At 42.6% G+C, this 17,060-nt stretch overlaps 1 protein-coding gene across 1 annotated transcript; it reads right to left on the bottom strand.

Moving 5' to 3' along the window:
• Positions 1-228: 228 nt before the first annotated feature.
• B3GNT8 (UDP-GlcNAc:betaGal beta-1,3-N-acetylglucosaminyltransferase 8) lies at positions 229-12,699 on the bottom strand. Its single transcript, XM_030219273.1, has 2 exons — positions 12,684-12,699; positions 229-1,537 (listed from the first exon to the last, which is right to left on the bottom strand). The coding sequence occupies exon 2, from the start codon at positions 1,512-1,514 to the stop codon at positions 282-284; it is 1,233 nt and encodes a 410-aa protein (XP_030075133.1). The 5' UTR covers positions 1,515-1,537; positions 12,684-12,699; the 3' UTR covers positions 229-281.
• Between the last annotated feature and the right edge of the window lie 4,361 nt (positions 12,700-17,060).

A 17,060-nucleotide genomic window follows, 5' to 3' on the forward strand; every position in this document is an offset into this window, starting at 1 on the left:
TTCCATAGGATGAAGGGACCTACGTGGTCTCCAAAGCTCATTTAACATGCCATGTCTATTTTCCTTCTTACATAAAATATATCAGGTCGTCCAGTAGCTCCAGTTTACATGAAATAGAAACTGTACACAGGTGTGGGATAGAGATGTGGAAATGATAGCTACTCCAGTGCTTATTAACAGACTACCAAATGCTCAGACATTAGCCCTTTAATAGGAGGACTGGAAAGCTTACACGGGGATTAATGAGAAGGGGCATAGTACTGCATATTTGCAGGGCACTTTCAGCAGCTGAGTGTCGGGTCATGCAGCAGCTTCCAGAGACGTAGAGTTTGTTGTGGGCTTCTCTGATGCACTAGTAGTAACGTCTTATGCGAACATGCATTATCTCTGTTTTTAGCAGCAATATCAAAAGTCTGAAATTTAGCATGCGCCAAGGGCTCAATCCCTAATGCATTGAAGCACAGTCCTATGTAGACATCATCAATAGGATAAAAGACTATGTAATATGAAACTAAATACAACCATTTAGCTAAGTGCCCTGTGAAGATGAAGCCCCCACCTCCAGCATAGGCTGGATATGGACCAGAATAATATGACTCTGGGATGTAATATTTGCTCTTTCGTTCTCGGAAAGGCACAGCATTTGAAACAATATGTCCCATATAAAGGGCCTTGGCTACTGGATATGTCAGGGAATGCAGGTAGTTGACGATGGCCATTGTGTTGGCAAAAATGTCATCATCACCTTTAAAGATAAAGTGAGCATCTGGGCAGTACTTTGTGGTCCACTTCAAGAACAAGTTATCCTTCAATGTCAAGTTGAAGAAAGAGTCATGAAAGTCCCATTGGAGAATATCCTGGAACCGCTGGCCCTCAAATAAGAGGAGGTGCTGCAAGTTTGGGTCAAAATCCCCTTTTTCCATTCCCAAAAGAAAGACTCTTCGGACCCAGAGATTTCCATATGCAGTTTCTTTGCCCCAAGTCTCCCTGACCACTTGTCTGTTAATGAAGTTTTGGGGCATTGACTTGATGGCAAGTAATAAGAATATTTGGTTCCCAGCACACTTTTTGGGTTGGTTAATCACTAGGGGGAACTGATGGCAGTTACTGTACAAGAGGAACTGCTTGTATAGGTCCGGGTAGGAGTCAAAGTTTCTGATCTCCTTAGTCACGTCTCTGTTGGCTGAACAACTCATGGAGATATTGGCTCCACTCTCCAGCCGTTGGAACATCTCATGCTGCTTTCTGTTCCAATAGGCATCAACTACTGGGATTTTGTTCCTCAGTTCCTGGGAAAGGTTGAGTAGCAGAGTCCTGTATCTATCATCCTCTAAGAAGTCTCTCTCTGTCCCCATGAAGGACAATTTGTTCATGGCAGAGAGTTTCCACTCTGATTTGGATCGATGAAGTTCTGACTGGGGTAGAAGGTCATCAGAGCTCCAATCAATACAAAGCTTCATGGCCAAGAGTATGAAGATAGTGCAAATGAAGGGCAGCCATTTGGGGCATCTCATTGTCTCTTTCTCCCCAGCAAAACCTGCAACAGGAAACAACATAGACTTGTGCTTCTTTTACCATTAGTTTGCCTCACTGTAATGTGAATGCAAACATAGTAATTATAATTTAGCTAATATAAAAATTTATAACTTACTCCCCCCCCCCCCAAAAAAAAAAAAAAAAAAAAAGATTGGTGTATTTTCTGGCTGTGGAGATTTGTTGAAAAGGACCAAATGTACAGAATTCCTTTTCAGTGTTTTCAGGGGATTCTGTAGATTGGGAGAGGACTGTCCCTCATTTCTCTATGACTATGAGGAAATCATATCTGATTGCATATTTTTAAATTTTATTTTTATTGCAAACTTTATTTTTATTAATTGCATAACCAGAGTGATTGATTGAATAAATAAGTAAATACAAAAATGAATAACATAAATTCACTTGTCCACAATAATTTGAGAAAATCAAAACACAAAAGGGAAGATAATAGATATTGCATATTTATTCATTTCTAATCCTGCTTTTTTGAGTGGTGGGAGGGGGAACCATTCTTGTTAGGTTATTTGTACACGGAGGCAGAAGGATAGGTGGATGTATATGGGAACAGGTTTCTAGTAAGAACTGCCTTGACTGATCAGTTACTTTACTGTGACATGATAGACGTGCATTATAGTCAAATTATATAGTGATTACTTTCAGGGAATGTATTGGCTCCAGGGCTCCCTGGACTGCCATTAATGTGAAAATCCTGCACAGAGGGTGGGGCATGTCAAAATGCAGAGCTGAATATTTCATTACTTATAAATTATTCATGACTGGCTGTGAATTTGGTTATGAAACACTTCTATTCTCTCTATTAACAAAGCAAAACAGCTCCCCCATGACACCATAATTGCCTCAGACAGCAAAGTGTTTTGCTTCTGCTTTGGTTCAATAGATGTTTATTGTAATTGAGTTGTATTATCTTTTTGCTTCTTTATTTTTTGATCTGTCCCTCACCTCTCAAGCTTCTTTTTTTGTGCTGTTAAAGAGTGCGGAGCTGACAGAACCAAACACTGAATCAAAGGGGGAGATTATGATACAATGAGGAGCAGTTAACAAAGATTAAAAGGCTGCAAGAGCCATGAAAAGCTTTTTAAAATACCATTTTGGAAGCCCAGGTAAAATGTATTTTACAAAGTGAAAAAGGCTGTAGGAAAACAAGTGTATGCCATGCTGACTGAATGGTTCTGCAAAAGATATTATAAAAAGCCAAAAAAGGTATTCTTCAGAAAATGGAAAGCAGAATCAAAAGAGAGAAATAGGAAGGCAAAAAAGCACTGCCAAAAAATAAATGTGAAACATTAATACATGAAGCCAAGACAGAAGTTGAGGACAGACTTATCAAAAATACTAAAGCTAATAATGTTTTTCAGAAAGACCTGTGGCTTTAGACAGCTGGTAGGGGAGAGAAAGAGGAGGACACTCCAAGGAGGATAAAGCCTTAGCTGACAACCCAAATGCATTCTATGCTTAAGTATTTATGCTGGAGGATGTTGGAAACATATTCATGACAGAACCATTCCTTCTACTGTAGGTGATGATTCAGAGGTACTGGAACAAAACAATGAATCTTGGGAGAGCTGCTGGGCAAACTAAGGGGTTCTTTTGCAAAGGCATGCTAGCATTTTTAGCGCACACTAAGTACGGGCTAAATGTTAGAGATGCCCATCTATTTCAACGGATGTCTCTAGCATTTAGCACATACTAAAACCACTAGCACCAGTGGCGTACCAAGGGGGGGGAGGCGGTCCGCCCCAGGTGCACGCCGCTGGGGGGGGGGGTGCCACGCGCGCCTGTCCGTTTGTTCCATGCTCCCTCTGCCCCGGAACAGTCCAATCCATTTTTTAGCGTGCCTGTAAAAAAAAGGCCTTTTTAAAATTTTTGCTGAAAATGGACGTGCGGCATAATGAAAATTGCCACACGTCCATTTTAGGTTTGAGACTTTACCGCCAGCCATTGACCTAGCGGTAAAGGCTCACGTGGTAATGACCTACACGCGCCAAATGCCACTTGGCGCTTGTCTACTACTACTATTTAGCATTTCTATAGCGCTACAAGGCGTACGCAGCGCTGCACAAACATAGAAGAAAGACAGTCCCTGCTCAAAGAGCTTACAATCTAATAGACAAAAAAATAAATAAATAAAGTAAGCAAATCAAATCAATTAATGTGAACGGGAAGGAAGAGAGGAGGGTAGGTGGAGGCGAGTGGTTACGAGTCAAAAGCAATGTTAAAGAGGTGGGCTTTCAGTCTAGATTTAAAGGTGGCCAAGGATGGGGCAAGACGTAGGGGCTCAGGAAGTTTATTCCAGGCATAGGGTGCAGCGAGACAGAAGGCGCGAAGTCTGGAGTTGGCAGTAGTGGAGAAGGGAACAGATAAGAAGGATTTATCCATGGAGCGGAGTGCACGGGAAGGGGTGTAGGGAAGGACGAGTGCGGAGAGATACTGGGGAGCAGCAGAGTGAGTACATTTATAGGTTAGTAGAAGAAGTTTGAGCAGGATGCGAAAATGGATAGGGAGCCAGTGAAGGGTCTTGAGGAGAGGGGTAGTATGAGTAAAGCGACCCTGGTGGAAGACGAGACGGGCAACAGAGTTTTGAACTGACTGGAGAGGGGAGAGGTGACTAAGTGGGAGGCCAGCAAGAAGCAGATTGCAGTAGTCTAAACGAGAGGTGACAAGGGTGTGGATGAGGGTTTTGGTAGAGTGCTCGGAAAGAAAGGGGCGGATTTTACGGATGTTGTAAAGAAAGAAACGACAGGTCTTGGCAATCTGCTGGATATGAGCAGAGAAGGAGAGAGAAGAGTCAAAGATGACCCCAAGGTTTCGAGCTGAGGAGACAGGGAGAATGAGAGAGCCATCAACAGAAATAGAAAACGGGGGGAGCGGGGAGGTGGGTTTGGGGGAGAAATGAGAAGCTCGGTTTTGGTCATATTTAATTTCAGGTGGTGTTGAGACATCCAGGCAGCAATGTCAGACAAGCACGTTGAAACTTTGGTTTGGATGCAAGGTGAGATATCAGGGGTAGAATGGTAGATTTGGGAGTCATCAGCATAGAGATGGTAGGAAAAGCCATGGGATGAGATTAATGAACCAAGGGAAGAAGTGTAGATAGAAAAGAGGAGGGGACCAAGAACAGAACCCTGAGGTACGCCGACAGGCAGAGGGATAGAAGTAGAAGAGGATCCACCAGAATGAACACTAAAGGTGCGGAGGGAGAGGTAGGAAGAGAACCCGAAAATAAAAAAAATATTTTTCAGACGCATGTATCAGACACGCGCCAAAAAAAGAAATTACCACAAGAGCCACGTGGTAGTCGGGTGGTAACTCCATTTTGATGCACGTTGGGCGCATGTAGATGCTTACACGGCTTTGTAAATTGGCCCCTAAATGCTTACTCTTAGAAAGTCATCACTGGTCATAAGGGTATGCTATCAGTTTGTGTGTGCATTTGAAGTTGCACTATTTAGCAAGGATCAAGGCAATAAACTTGGAGGGGAGGGTGGGGAATGGATTTTTTAAAAATAAATAGGTTTTAAAAGGGGGGCTGTAACTATGGTTTTAGAACATTTACTGGATCAGGTTAAAAACTAGGGTAAGAATGTTAAAAAAGCAAACAAAAAAAAAACATGCATTCAATGGTAATCCATTTTCTTTAGGTTGAGGAATTTCTTGTCATCTGATTCCATTTGTCATAATTTTCATGAGATATGTCTTATAGCAGTAAAAGATGCAAATTATTTCTGTCTTATTTTTCTTTTGTCCATTTTAATATATTTTCTGGATCTTTTCACATTTCCTGTTTGACCTTTCAGTAAGCTTGTAATATTACATGTTCTCCATATTGTTTAATTCCTTAATATCTAACTTCCAGAGTACACAGTTTTATCTAGGAAACATCTGATTAGTGCGGAAAGAAAAATGCAGCCACTCCAAAGTCAGCTTAGGAGACACTCTGCTAACTCCCTAGACCGGTGCTCTTCAAAGCAAAGCTCAGCAACCATTGGTGGCCTCTGAGGACTTCTGATATGGCCCCCATTATCATCCCTTTTGTCCCCTAGCAGCAGAAAGAAAGCCATCAGTCAACCCATAGTAATAGGACAGAGAACTGTTTTCTTTTTTTCTTGCTGTGGCAGTCTTTCCTAAAAAAAATTCTGCTCCCTTTCTCTAAGTGGATGGTAATGGTAGCATTGCTATATCGCAGAGGTTTGATAACAGTTTGATTGGAGATGTTTATTTATTTGTAGTATTTGTATCCCACATTTTCCCACATATTTGAAGGCTCAATGTGGCTTACATAGTACCGGAAGGCGTTTGCCGGCTCCGGTGAGAACAAATACAAAGCGATAGTGTGGTAGGATAAAGTTCATGTGGCGCATTCACATTTAGAGAATGTGCTTCGGAGGAGTTGAATTATGTCCATTACTTTAATTTTGTTGTGTCGCAGAGATCAGGCATTTAGGTTGGATCGGCAGGGTATGCCTTTTTGAATAGGTTAGTTTTTAGTGATTTCCTTCTCAGGTGAGGCTGTAATCATTTCTGATGTATTAAACAGGGAAGCATTTTGAGGCAAATTCTACAAATAGCGCTCAAAATTGGGCAAGATAAAATCCAAGGAATAAGATAAATTGGTTCTTCCAAAAAACCAAGCAAGACACTCATTCAAAAGGTGATCTTTATTGACACAATTCACATGACTCGACACAGGTGCTGTATTTCGGCATCAGAACGCCTGCTTCAGGAGTCTCACAATGTTCTGTTGTGCAGATGTAGGTATTATTTCCAAGATCATCTGTATAAGGTCATATGAATAATGTCGGTCTGGGGTAGATGAACGAACACGAAAACTTCTGTCATTAAAAAAGCCAAAACATAGCAGCTGTGTCGTCATTTGAATTGTGTCAATAAAGATCACCTTTGAACGAGCATCTCCCTTGATTTTTCGGAAGAACCAATTTACTCTACTCCTTGGATTTTGTCTTGCTGACAACACGTAGAGACTGAACATTCCTCCACTTTTGTGTGGTTTGTATAATTACACTACAGCAAGAGGCCCTCACTGGATGTCCACCGGAAGGGTGGAAGGCCAGATTTTAGGACTCAGGCTGTAAAAATACCAGCTAGGTTTAAAAATCTATGACTGGCTGAGCAAGGACTTGCTTTTCCTGCAAGTTAATATGTGTTCTAGCTTAAGACCTATCCACTGGAATAGTGGCAGGCCAAGCTACATAGCTTTAAACAGCTGAAAAGCATTGACTAGGCCTGATAACAAGCTGATGGCCTTATAGCAGAGAACCTGCAATAGCAGGACTGCATGATGAGTCTTAATGAAACCTGGTACAACTTTCAAATTGAATGTAACACATATGATGTAGAAATTATGGATGAAAATGGAAAGTTTGGTTTGTAAGATGGAGAATGTTTTTAATAAGTTGGCACTCAGATCACAAGATGATATGAACCTGATATATCCAAATTTAGATATCTTCATAACAAAAGTTGTTTTGTTCTTGTTTGGATGTTTGGATACCCGTATCTAAGGAAATGTTTACAAAAAGGGAAATGTCTCAATCTCTCAAAATAGCTAGAACAGGAAAGGAGATGGTACAGATGGTGCAGATGGACACCTGGCCGGAAAGCAAAGTATGATTCATAGATTAAGCAATATTAGAGAAAAAAAGTGTTTTGCCATAGACTTGTATTAGGGCCAGATACTATATAAAGAAGGGCATCAGATAGATCGTTGGAGGTTCTCCCCAACGCATCTAGGATGCAGAGCTCCGGTCAGCTGAATCCAGAATTTGTCTGATGAATGTATTGAATAGAAGACTTTATTTTGGTAAGAATAAACAAAATCCTATTTCTGAAAACTATCTTTGTCTTTATTTCTACTGTTTATCTATCATTTGCTCTACCAAATAATCCACACACAGGTGACACTCACTTTTCCAACTAATTAGGGTAGATTTTAATAATATATATGTGGGAACATAAATGGCCCAAGATACACCTAGATCCTGAAAGACAGAAAGCTGTGATCATGGGAATAAGGTGTGAACTCCGCCTTCTGATGTCTCCTCAACGCCAATTCCCTTGGGGAGGGATACCACTGAAACTCAAGGAGGCGTTCAAGCAGACTGTGGAGGCGCAAACCCTCTCTACGTCTCCCTGGAAATGGGTTTCCCCGGGTCGTAGAGAGCGGTATTAAAACAGGTTGTATCAAAATTGGGCACCAGAAAAGATCGACGCTAAGGGCAGGGCCAGCACAACACTGCAGGCAGCTCTGGTCCCTCCTTCCCGCCCTCAGCTCCCCAACAGCCCTCGCACAGGGCCACTCCTCAGGCAGCACACTCCAGGAGCGGCACTTTCCCCTTCCCTTCTCACCCTTTACTTTATTTGTTTCTTTTCCAATAGGTGTCAGTGCAGAGTCAGCGGTACCGGCAGCAATTCCCATAGGCTGCTCTGCTGCCAGCACCGGCCTCTTCTCCCACTGCAGCCCACCTCTTGACGTAACAAGGGGTGCAGTAGCGAAGAGGCCGATGCCAGCGGCACCACAGCAGGGCAGCCTATGGGAATTACTGCCGCATTTTGGAAAAAAAAAGTAAATGCAGGGAAGAGGGTTGAGGAGGAAAGGAGATGCTAGACCGGGTACGAGAGCAGGGGCGGCATCTCATCCCTGCCTTGGGCAGCAGATTACCTTGGGCTGTCAGTATTCTCGATGGAGAAGGGTAGTTAGTGGGGTCCCTCAGGGGTCTGTGCTGGGACCGCTGCTTTTTAACATATTTATAAATGACCTTGAGATGGGAGTAACTAGTGAGGTAATTAAATTCGCAGATGACACAAAGTTATCCAGGGTCGTCTCGTCGCGGGAGGAGTGTGAAAGATTACAAGAGGACCTCGTGAGACTGGGGGATTGGGCGTCCAAATGGCAGATGAAGTTCAACGTTGACAAGTGCAAAGTGATGCACGTGGGAAGGAGGAACCCAAATTACGGCTATGTCATGCAAGGTTCCGCTTTAGGAGTTACGGACCGAGAAAGGGATCTGGGAGTCATCGTGGATAGAACATTGAAATCTTCCACTCAATGTGCTGTGGCGGCTAAGAAGGCGAACAGAATGTTGAGTATTATTAGAAAAGGGATGGAAAACAAGCATGAGGATGTTATAATGCCGTTATATCGCTCCATGGTGCGACTGCACCTGGAGTATTGTGTTCAGTTCTGGTCGCCTCATCTCAAAAAAGATATAAAGGAATTGGAGAAGGTGCAGAGAAGGGCGACGAAAATGATAAAAGGGATGGGACGACTACCTTATGAGGAGAGGTTAAAACGGCTAGGACTCTTTAGCCTGGAGAAAAGGCGGCTGAGGGGTGATATGATAGAGGTCTACAAAATAATGAGTGGGGTAGAGTGGACAGATGTGAAGCATTTGTTTACGCTAACAATAATAGAACTAGGGGACACAAGATGAAATTAAAAGGGGGTCTGGACAGATTCCTGAAGGAAAAGTCCATTGATCGTTATTAAATTCTGGGTTTTTGCCAGATTCTTGGGGCCTGGATTGGCCGCTGTCGGAGACAGAGTGCTGGGCTTGATGGACCTTTGGTCTTTTCCCAGCGTGGCAGTGCTTATGTACTTATGCCTCTGGTTCATACTTGCTATATTGCCTTATCTGGCGGGCAGGCCAAGGTGACGTACATACTGAGCAAAAGAAAAGAAAGGAACTGAGAAAAGATCCATACAGACAAGGAAGCCATTCTCAACAAAAGGACAGGAGAATCTAACAAAGGGACAGAGGTCAAACATTTCCATGCACACAAAAGCAGAACTGCAAGACTGCAAAATCTCTGATCAATAAAGAGCATCAGACAAAGGATAAGGCAAAAACCAGCAGCCAGTAAGATCACAGCTGTGAGACCTTACAGAAATCCATCAGTAACATTTCATTCCCTTTATAAGAATGTAGTCCCTGTATAAGCTGGTGTCCATTATCCTACTGAATTTCTACATTATAACTTTTACATCTCACATGCTAATATTTTTTATGGTGTTCCATAAAATATGAAAATACACAATTTTCATTATAACAATACACATTGTTATAATATGCATTATTATACTACTTATCATATAGCTATATAAGGTCTGAAATGTCTATTGCTAAATTTAAAATTCTTCTTAAAACCCATTTTCAGTGTTTGTTTGGAATGCAGCCTAGCCCTGCTGAATGAGGCCCAGAAAGACAATGTACATTTTTACTTGTTCTACGTTTATTTTATGACTTTGGTGTGTTATTTTGCTGATTTTATGGTATGATTGTGTCCTGTCCCAGTAACGACTCCGAATCCCTCGGGTCCTGGAGCGCGAGCGCCCCGACCCCCGCCAACAACAGAAGAACCGTGCTCAAGCTCGCAGCGCCCATAGCGCGACCACCGCAGCCCCCAAGCACCCGATCCGACACCTCTTCGGCCGCATTCTATAGGGCCGCGAACACGTCAATCTCGGAACTCCGTGCCCCATAGGAGCGCATGCACATCAATCCCCACCTCCAACGATCGGTTCCACCCACCGCCCGCCAGCGACGCGGGAAGGCAGCAGCGCATGTGCATAGGCGACATCGCGGTAAGGTTTGGTTTTTCTTTACATTTTGAAATGCAACTGGATGGCGGCCGGCGCGGTGCCCTTGAAGGCAGGCGCCCCCCTGCGGTGCTTACCCCGCTTACCGGGTTGGCACGGCCCTGTTAATAAGCTTACCTCAAAGAAACGCAAAATATGAGGCAAGAAACTATCTCAGACTACACCACCCAAATTGCAAAAAAAAAGTGATCTACAAAACTGTCCACTCTGCAGACTTCACTTACCTAGGAACCAAATGGTGGAACTCCTTACCACTCAAAATAAGAAATATACAGGAATAGACTAGATTCTGCAAAATCCTCAAATTGTTCCTATTCAAACAAACCCTCACAAAGAACAACCATATCTCAAACAACCTGAATCGGTTATTACTCTATTTACCATTAACTTTCTCTTTGCTTCATGTACAATTTCTCGTTCATAATAGATTTTCTAAATGTTAAACATCCATAGCTATCCCAGTACGTTTATGATACTATATTGTAAAGTTCGATTCCTACACTAAATTACTTTCTTATGCATTATTTCTTTCTTATGTATCCTATACTGTTTATTATAAGCCACACTGAACTCAAACTTTTGGGATAATGTGGGATATAAATGTCACAAATAAATAATACAGAAAGAAAGAAAGAAAGAAAGAAAGCATTGCAGAGATTGCAAACTCTTACGAATATTGTAGCCTGTCTTTTATGTGACACCTGTAAATTTGATAGGATTACCCTTTCATTACAAAGATTGCATTGGCTCCCTAAAGAAGTACAGATTATTTTAAAACTTTGCTCTTTGGTTCATAAGGTATTTTACTATCAAGCTCCATTATACATGGGTCACTTATTAATGTTTCCTTCTACTAACTATAAATTATGGCAAAAAGAAATGATTAATATCTTCATTTTCCAGTCCTAGAGGTGTGAAATATGCAGTGTACTTTTTCTAGCGAAAAAGGTGCCGGTACTCAAATGCCAGGCCAGCCTTCAGGAGTGGGGTGATCACTGAGGGACCCACCCCACAATAGTTGGGGCCCCTGCAACTAGTCACACAGAATCTACGACAAGGCAGAATTGGTGTGTACAGCCCGAGCTCCTTCATTAAAACTTGGGGACCATGGGTCAATTTTAGCAGACAATGGAAAAGGTGCCGGTACTCAAAAAAAGCCCTGGAAATATGAAAATATATTGTACGGAACTTTTCCATATTAAGAGTGGAATAGCCACCAGCTGATAGTAAAGATTTGAATTAAATCATACAGTTTCCCCGAAAACAATTTGAAGTTATATTTATTTTGAAAATTTGGGAGACGACAGTGGTTGAAATATTATTGTAACCTGTTTGTAGACAGTTTTTTATTATTCCTGTACTTCCTAGTAATGACTTGGTTTTTCTTTTCTTATTGTGCTCCACTTATAACTGATCTTCTGTAATTGTGCAATATAAGAAATTGTATTGAGCTTTATTCTAATCCCAGTGCTGTCACAGACTCTCTGTAGGTGACCCTGGGGTGGGTCATTTATCTCCCTGTGCTACAGTTCTAATGACAGCTCTGCCGCTGACCGTGTGCGTCTGTCTGTGTGTTATTCCTGGACGGTCATCCCAGAGGCAACCGCCCACCTTTCTGATTCTTATTATTGTAACAACATCACTCTGTATTTGTTTCATCACCGGAGGTGGCTAACACCTCACGGTACTATGTAAGCCACATTGAGCCTGCACATAGGTGGGAAAATGTGGGGTACAAATGCAACAAATAAATACATAAATAAATTATTTAGCAAAGTGTGCCAGAATCCTGAATGGACAAAAAGAACCTCTATAACATCCACAGAGCGTTCTGCCTATCACTTCTCTTGCGATCACTCTTCACAGTGGAGAAAACTTTTAATACCATTTCTACTGTTTTTCTTACTTTACTTGGAGGAACATAAGCGAAATGAAATCAAATTGTATTTACAACTATACATTACTCTCTCTTAAATCCATTTTCTTGTCTGGAATCCAGCCTGAATTCTCTCCCTTGCACCTAACCATTAAAACAAGAATCATCTAGGTGTTAACATATTGGTCTCTGAACTTTTCAGGATAGATATTTACCAGAATAGGCCTACAGGAGTGTGTACAGACAGTAAGACTCATAGTTCATTTCCCTATGTCAGACTCCCCCACCACACCCCAATCTCCATTCATATTGCTGGCAAGTATCAGACAGAAATGTTATCGCCTGAAGGAAAGTCTGATCCTCCTCTTCCAAAAAGCAGCAAGCAGAGATGTCTCTTTGGAGGCAGCCGGGGCTGGTGTTAGGAGGGTACAAACAGGGCAATAGCCCTGGGCCCCTGTGCTACAGGGGGTCCCAAGCCTGCCTGAAGGTAAAGGGAATGGGCTTTGTGGGCCTCCTCCAGGATTTCTGTCCTGGGCCCCAGCATGTTTAACACCAGCATTGGGAGACAGCATTTGCCCCAGAATCTCCCCCCCCCCCCCCCCCCCCCCCAACACACACACTGGGAATGAGAAATACCTTGAAGTGGAAGCCAGGCTCCAGCAGACAGCCGATCTCTCTCCAGTCAGAGGCTGTGGTTCCTGTGTTCACTGCTTCTCTCTCCCCTCCTCTGTCTCCCTCCCCTTTCCTACTCTTCTTTTCTTGTAGTTTATTCGATAATTTGATCAAACGCTTTTCAAGCTTAAAGGCACAACAAGGAATTATTTCCATTAAAAAAGAGAGAGAGAGAGGACAGAAGGGATGAAGAAGAATGCCTGTTCCACCATCCCAGCCCCACATCAGGACTCCCTAGATGTTTGAAAGAAAAGCAAGACCAAGTAGTTTCCCCAGTTAGGTGGAAGGAAGTTACAAAAACTGAAAATGCACATGCCCTGTTATTTAGGGGGTCTTTTACTAAAGATTTGGGCCCATTTTATTCCTATGTGCTCTGCTGCAGATAACTCAAGCTAATCTTTAGTAAAAGGCCCCCTTAAATATTCTTCCATGCTGTCTAGTAACATATCATTTGTATTGTACAACATTTATCATATTTCTGTAATATAACTGTTATACGCTGCTGTTAAACGTTTATATCACGTTAGTTCTACTAGATTTCAATCTGCTATTTCCAAGTTTACCTTATTGACTATTTATTCTCATATTTGGTCATTTTACTATTGTTATGCTTTTAACAAATTTGTTTAAAAAATTAAATTAAAATTCTTTAAAAAAAAAAGTTTGATGTTAAATTGTACCAGCTATACACTGCCCTGGGTGAATCTCTTTATAAATAAATACATTTCCAAGAAGGTGGAGGTAGGGCAAGTTGATTTATGTATTGGCAAAACAAATTCAAAAGAGATCAATAGACTGCAGAGGTGGATGGGAAGGCAGCGGAGGCCGGGTTTCAGGTCCCCTTCAGAGCTCCAGTCAGGGAATAGGAGAAGGGGTGTCTGGGAATATGTAGAAACTGAAAGGCATGAGGGTGGATATTGGAGTGTGCCTGGAGAATGGAAACTGGAGCTGTGAAGGTTAATTGTATCTGCCAGATGGTTACTCGTAAGCTGATGTTTGTAAGTCAGCATTACAAATTGAGGCTTAGGGCTGGATTCAGTAAATGGCACTGAAAATTAGGGGCAGGGAAAAATCAGCACTCAGCACAGTTCTATAAAGGATCAGTGACGTAGCTACAGGTGGGCCTGGGTGGGCTGTGGCCCACCTAAAATTGTGGCTCTCTTGCTGTGGCACCAGAATTTCCTCCTTGTCAGACAGTCAATGCTCTTCCAAATGGCAGCTGGCACCACACACCGGCCCCTCTGCACATGCTCACTTTTCACCAGGCGGAAGCACTGAGCATGTATGGGCTACTGGCAGCAGCATCAGCTCAAGTCAAGTGCTGCTAACTGCTGTTTGGAAGAGCACTGGCTGCCCGAGGAGGAGGGAATCTTCAGCTGGTGCAGTTTGGGGATCCCTACCCGCTCAGGTATTTATTTATTTATTTTATTGCATTTGTAGCCCACATTTTCCCACCTCTTTGCAGGCTCAATGTGGCTTACAATACATCATGAATAGTGGAAATACATAAGAAAATAGACATTTAATATTTTGTGTTTGAGGGTAGGGGGAGAGCACAGTTGAGGGGGGGTGCCAGGAGGGACTGAATTCCATGCCCATCCATTTTGGACTGAGGCCCACCCATAATTGGCTGTCTGGCTACGCCCCTGTAAAGGATGCTCTGGGATGAGTGCTCTTTGTAGAACAGAGCGTGACGCTGAATCCCGCACTCAACTTTGGGCACAAGGGCCTACGTCAGATGAAACCTGGTGTAAATCCTGGCATGAGAATTCCAAACATTACATGTATCTTTTCAGGATGCCCTTGACTCGCCCATGCTTCTCCCATGGTCACACCCTATTTTCAGATCTGTGCTAGACCAGTTAAGCGCGGTTGGTGAAGTATAACCCCCAATTGATCTCAATTAAGTGCTTGTTAACACCAATAATTGCACCAATTAGACAATAATTGACCCAATTAAGCAATTAAGTTGTATATGAATCAGATTTTGGCACAAATCTTTCGGTGCCATATATAAAATTAGGGGTTACTGTCTAAAACGTTGGTGCTTTCCATGGAATAGGCCTTTTGGACTTTGTGGGGTGGGATGGGATGACTCAAAGCAACATTTATATATGATCTTAAATGTCATCCATAAAGTGGACAAGAGACCACCTATCTGCATATTATAAATTGCTGGGAAAGCCTTCCCACAGGGTAGACTAGCCGTTTATTCAGTTACTGCTGAGGAAAACTGGTTTGGAAGCTAGTTTTGTTCCTGGATGAGAAAATGATACGAGTCATCACAAGACAAGGTGCAAATTTAACAGAGGCTATTCAGAATAAGTTCAAGGGTGTAGGGGGATGAGACAGGAATGCTCGCAGTCACCCTTACTGTTCATTATCATAATAGGAATCTGTTAATTCTGAGCAGGGAAAATAAGGACACTGGAGGAGTGAAATATGGTCATGATGAGATTAAGATGTCACATTAACAATTTTGAACCCTTTCTACCCAATTTATCTAAAGAATTTGATCTGTTTGGAAAGAAGTCAGGATTTAAAATCAATTATTCTAATTCAGTAGCACTTAATAAGTTAAGCTTTCCATTTCAACGGACTCTCCCCCCCCCCCCCCCCCCCCCCCCCCCCCCTGAAATGGCCATGCGGCAAGTGGTTCACTTACCGCACGGCCATTTCTTTTTGAGAAAAGACAGCCTTTTACACGCTGGTGTAAAAGGGGGCCTCAGAGTGCGTGAAAAACACACGCTGACGCTAGTGCAGGCCCCTTTTACCGGAGCTTAGTAAAAGGACCCCTAATTATATAGCATTAGGGGGTTAGCACTTCCTATATAGCTGGCCATATAGGTGACTAATTTAAAGAAAGGTGCACACCAAGGAATTATTTCAGAGAGGTATTTAAATATTATCTCAGCTAAGGTAGGAGTGGATAGACATGTCCTACCATAGGAGCCAACTTTTCAAAATTATTGGGGGTGCTAAGCCCAGTGGAAATAACCCCTCCCTGGACACATACAAGGAATTTTCTCAATATTGGGGGTGCTCAAGCACCCCCAGAGTTGGCTCCTATGTGTCCTGCTGCAGTTTGTGCAGCCCGAGTCACTCCTTGTGTGTGTGAGTGAGACTAATAAGTTAGTTACGTCTTCCATTAAAGGCCTGGTTGAAAAGCCAAGCTTTCACCTGCTTCCTGAAGTAGTCTTGTGTTAAGCGCAGCCTTTCAAGCAGTGCATACCAGAGTGTGGGGCTACTCTGGAGAAGGCTCGCTTGCAGGTATCACATCGTGTAATGTCTTTTGGAGAGGGTGTGGTTAGTGATTGGAGTTACCGCGAGGCCCTTGCAGTAATTTCAATTTTGCCGCACATCCGCTATGCGCGTCCAAAAAAGAATGTTTATTTTCTGACATGCGGCAGCTACTCACATAGACCATTACTGCCCGGTTACCGTGTAAGACCTTACCACTGGGTCAATGGCTTGCAGTAAGGTCTCAGACCCAAAATGGATGCGCGGCAATTTTCATTTTACCGCACGTCCATTTTCAGCAAAAATAAAACAGAGAAATGATTGGGTTTTAAATTGCCCCCACTTTCTACCTGCCGCTTAGGTATATTCTCTTCAGGGAAATCGTTGCTCATACAAGCCAGGAAAGGAGAAGTTTAAATCCTGCTTCTTCTGCTAACACTCTGTGTGAGCTTGGGTAAGTCACTTCACCCTCCACTGCTTCTGGTATAAACTAGATTGTGAAACAGCAAGCGAGGGAACAGCAAACTCCCACAGTACTCAAAGCAAACCAAAAGGAGTGAAAGAGTAATGTTCCAGATCTGACTAAACAAACGTGAAGTCCAAAGCTTCTTAAAATTCTTTATTCATCAACAAATACTCCAATATACATAAAATCATGGCCAATTGAAAGTGTATGGAATCTTGACTCCACACAGGCTGTGTTTCGGCATAAAAGCCTTCATCAGGAATCTTCTGTAGGTGCTTCAAGGGAAATAAATACAATTGGAGAGCGGCGCTACTAGCACCAATCATAAAACTGTCCACTCAGCAAAAATCGTAACACGAGCCTGAAATACACAGGACGCCAAGCATTCGAGAATTTTAAGAAGCTTTAGACCACATTTTTTTAGATTGATCTCCTGGAACATTACTCTTCGATAACTAGATTGTGAGCCAGTTTGCACAGGGTATGAATGGCTCGTGTCGTGTACCTGCATATGTAATGTACCTTCAACTGGGGTTTGGAAAAGGTAAATAAAAAATTTTCATCCGATCCAAATCCAAACAAAATTTATCTGCATAAAAGCAGGCAGGGCTGGAGGCACTGACAAGGCAAGATAT

The sequence above is a fragment of the Microcaecilia unicolor genome, chromosome 11 (assembly GCF_901765095.1).
Source record: "Microcaecilia unicolor chromosome 11, aMicUni1.1, whole genome shotgun sequence".
In the NCBI taxonomy this organism is placed as follows: Eukaryota; Metazoa; Chordata; class Amphibia; order Gymnophiona; family Siphonopidae; genus Microcaecilia; species Microcaecilia unicolor.

Bases quoted from the DNA above. Each gene is read 5' to 3' on its own strand.
- B3GNT8 (XM_030219273.1), bottom strand. From the start codon at position 1,514: ATGAGATGCCCCAAATGGCTGCCCTTCATTTGCACTATCTTCATACTC.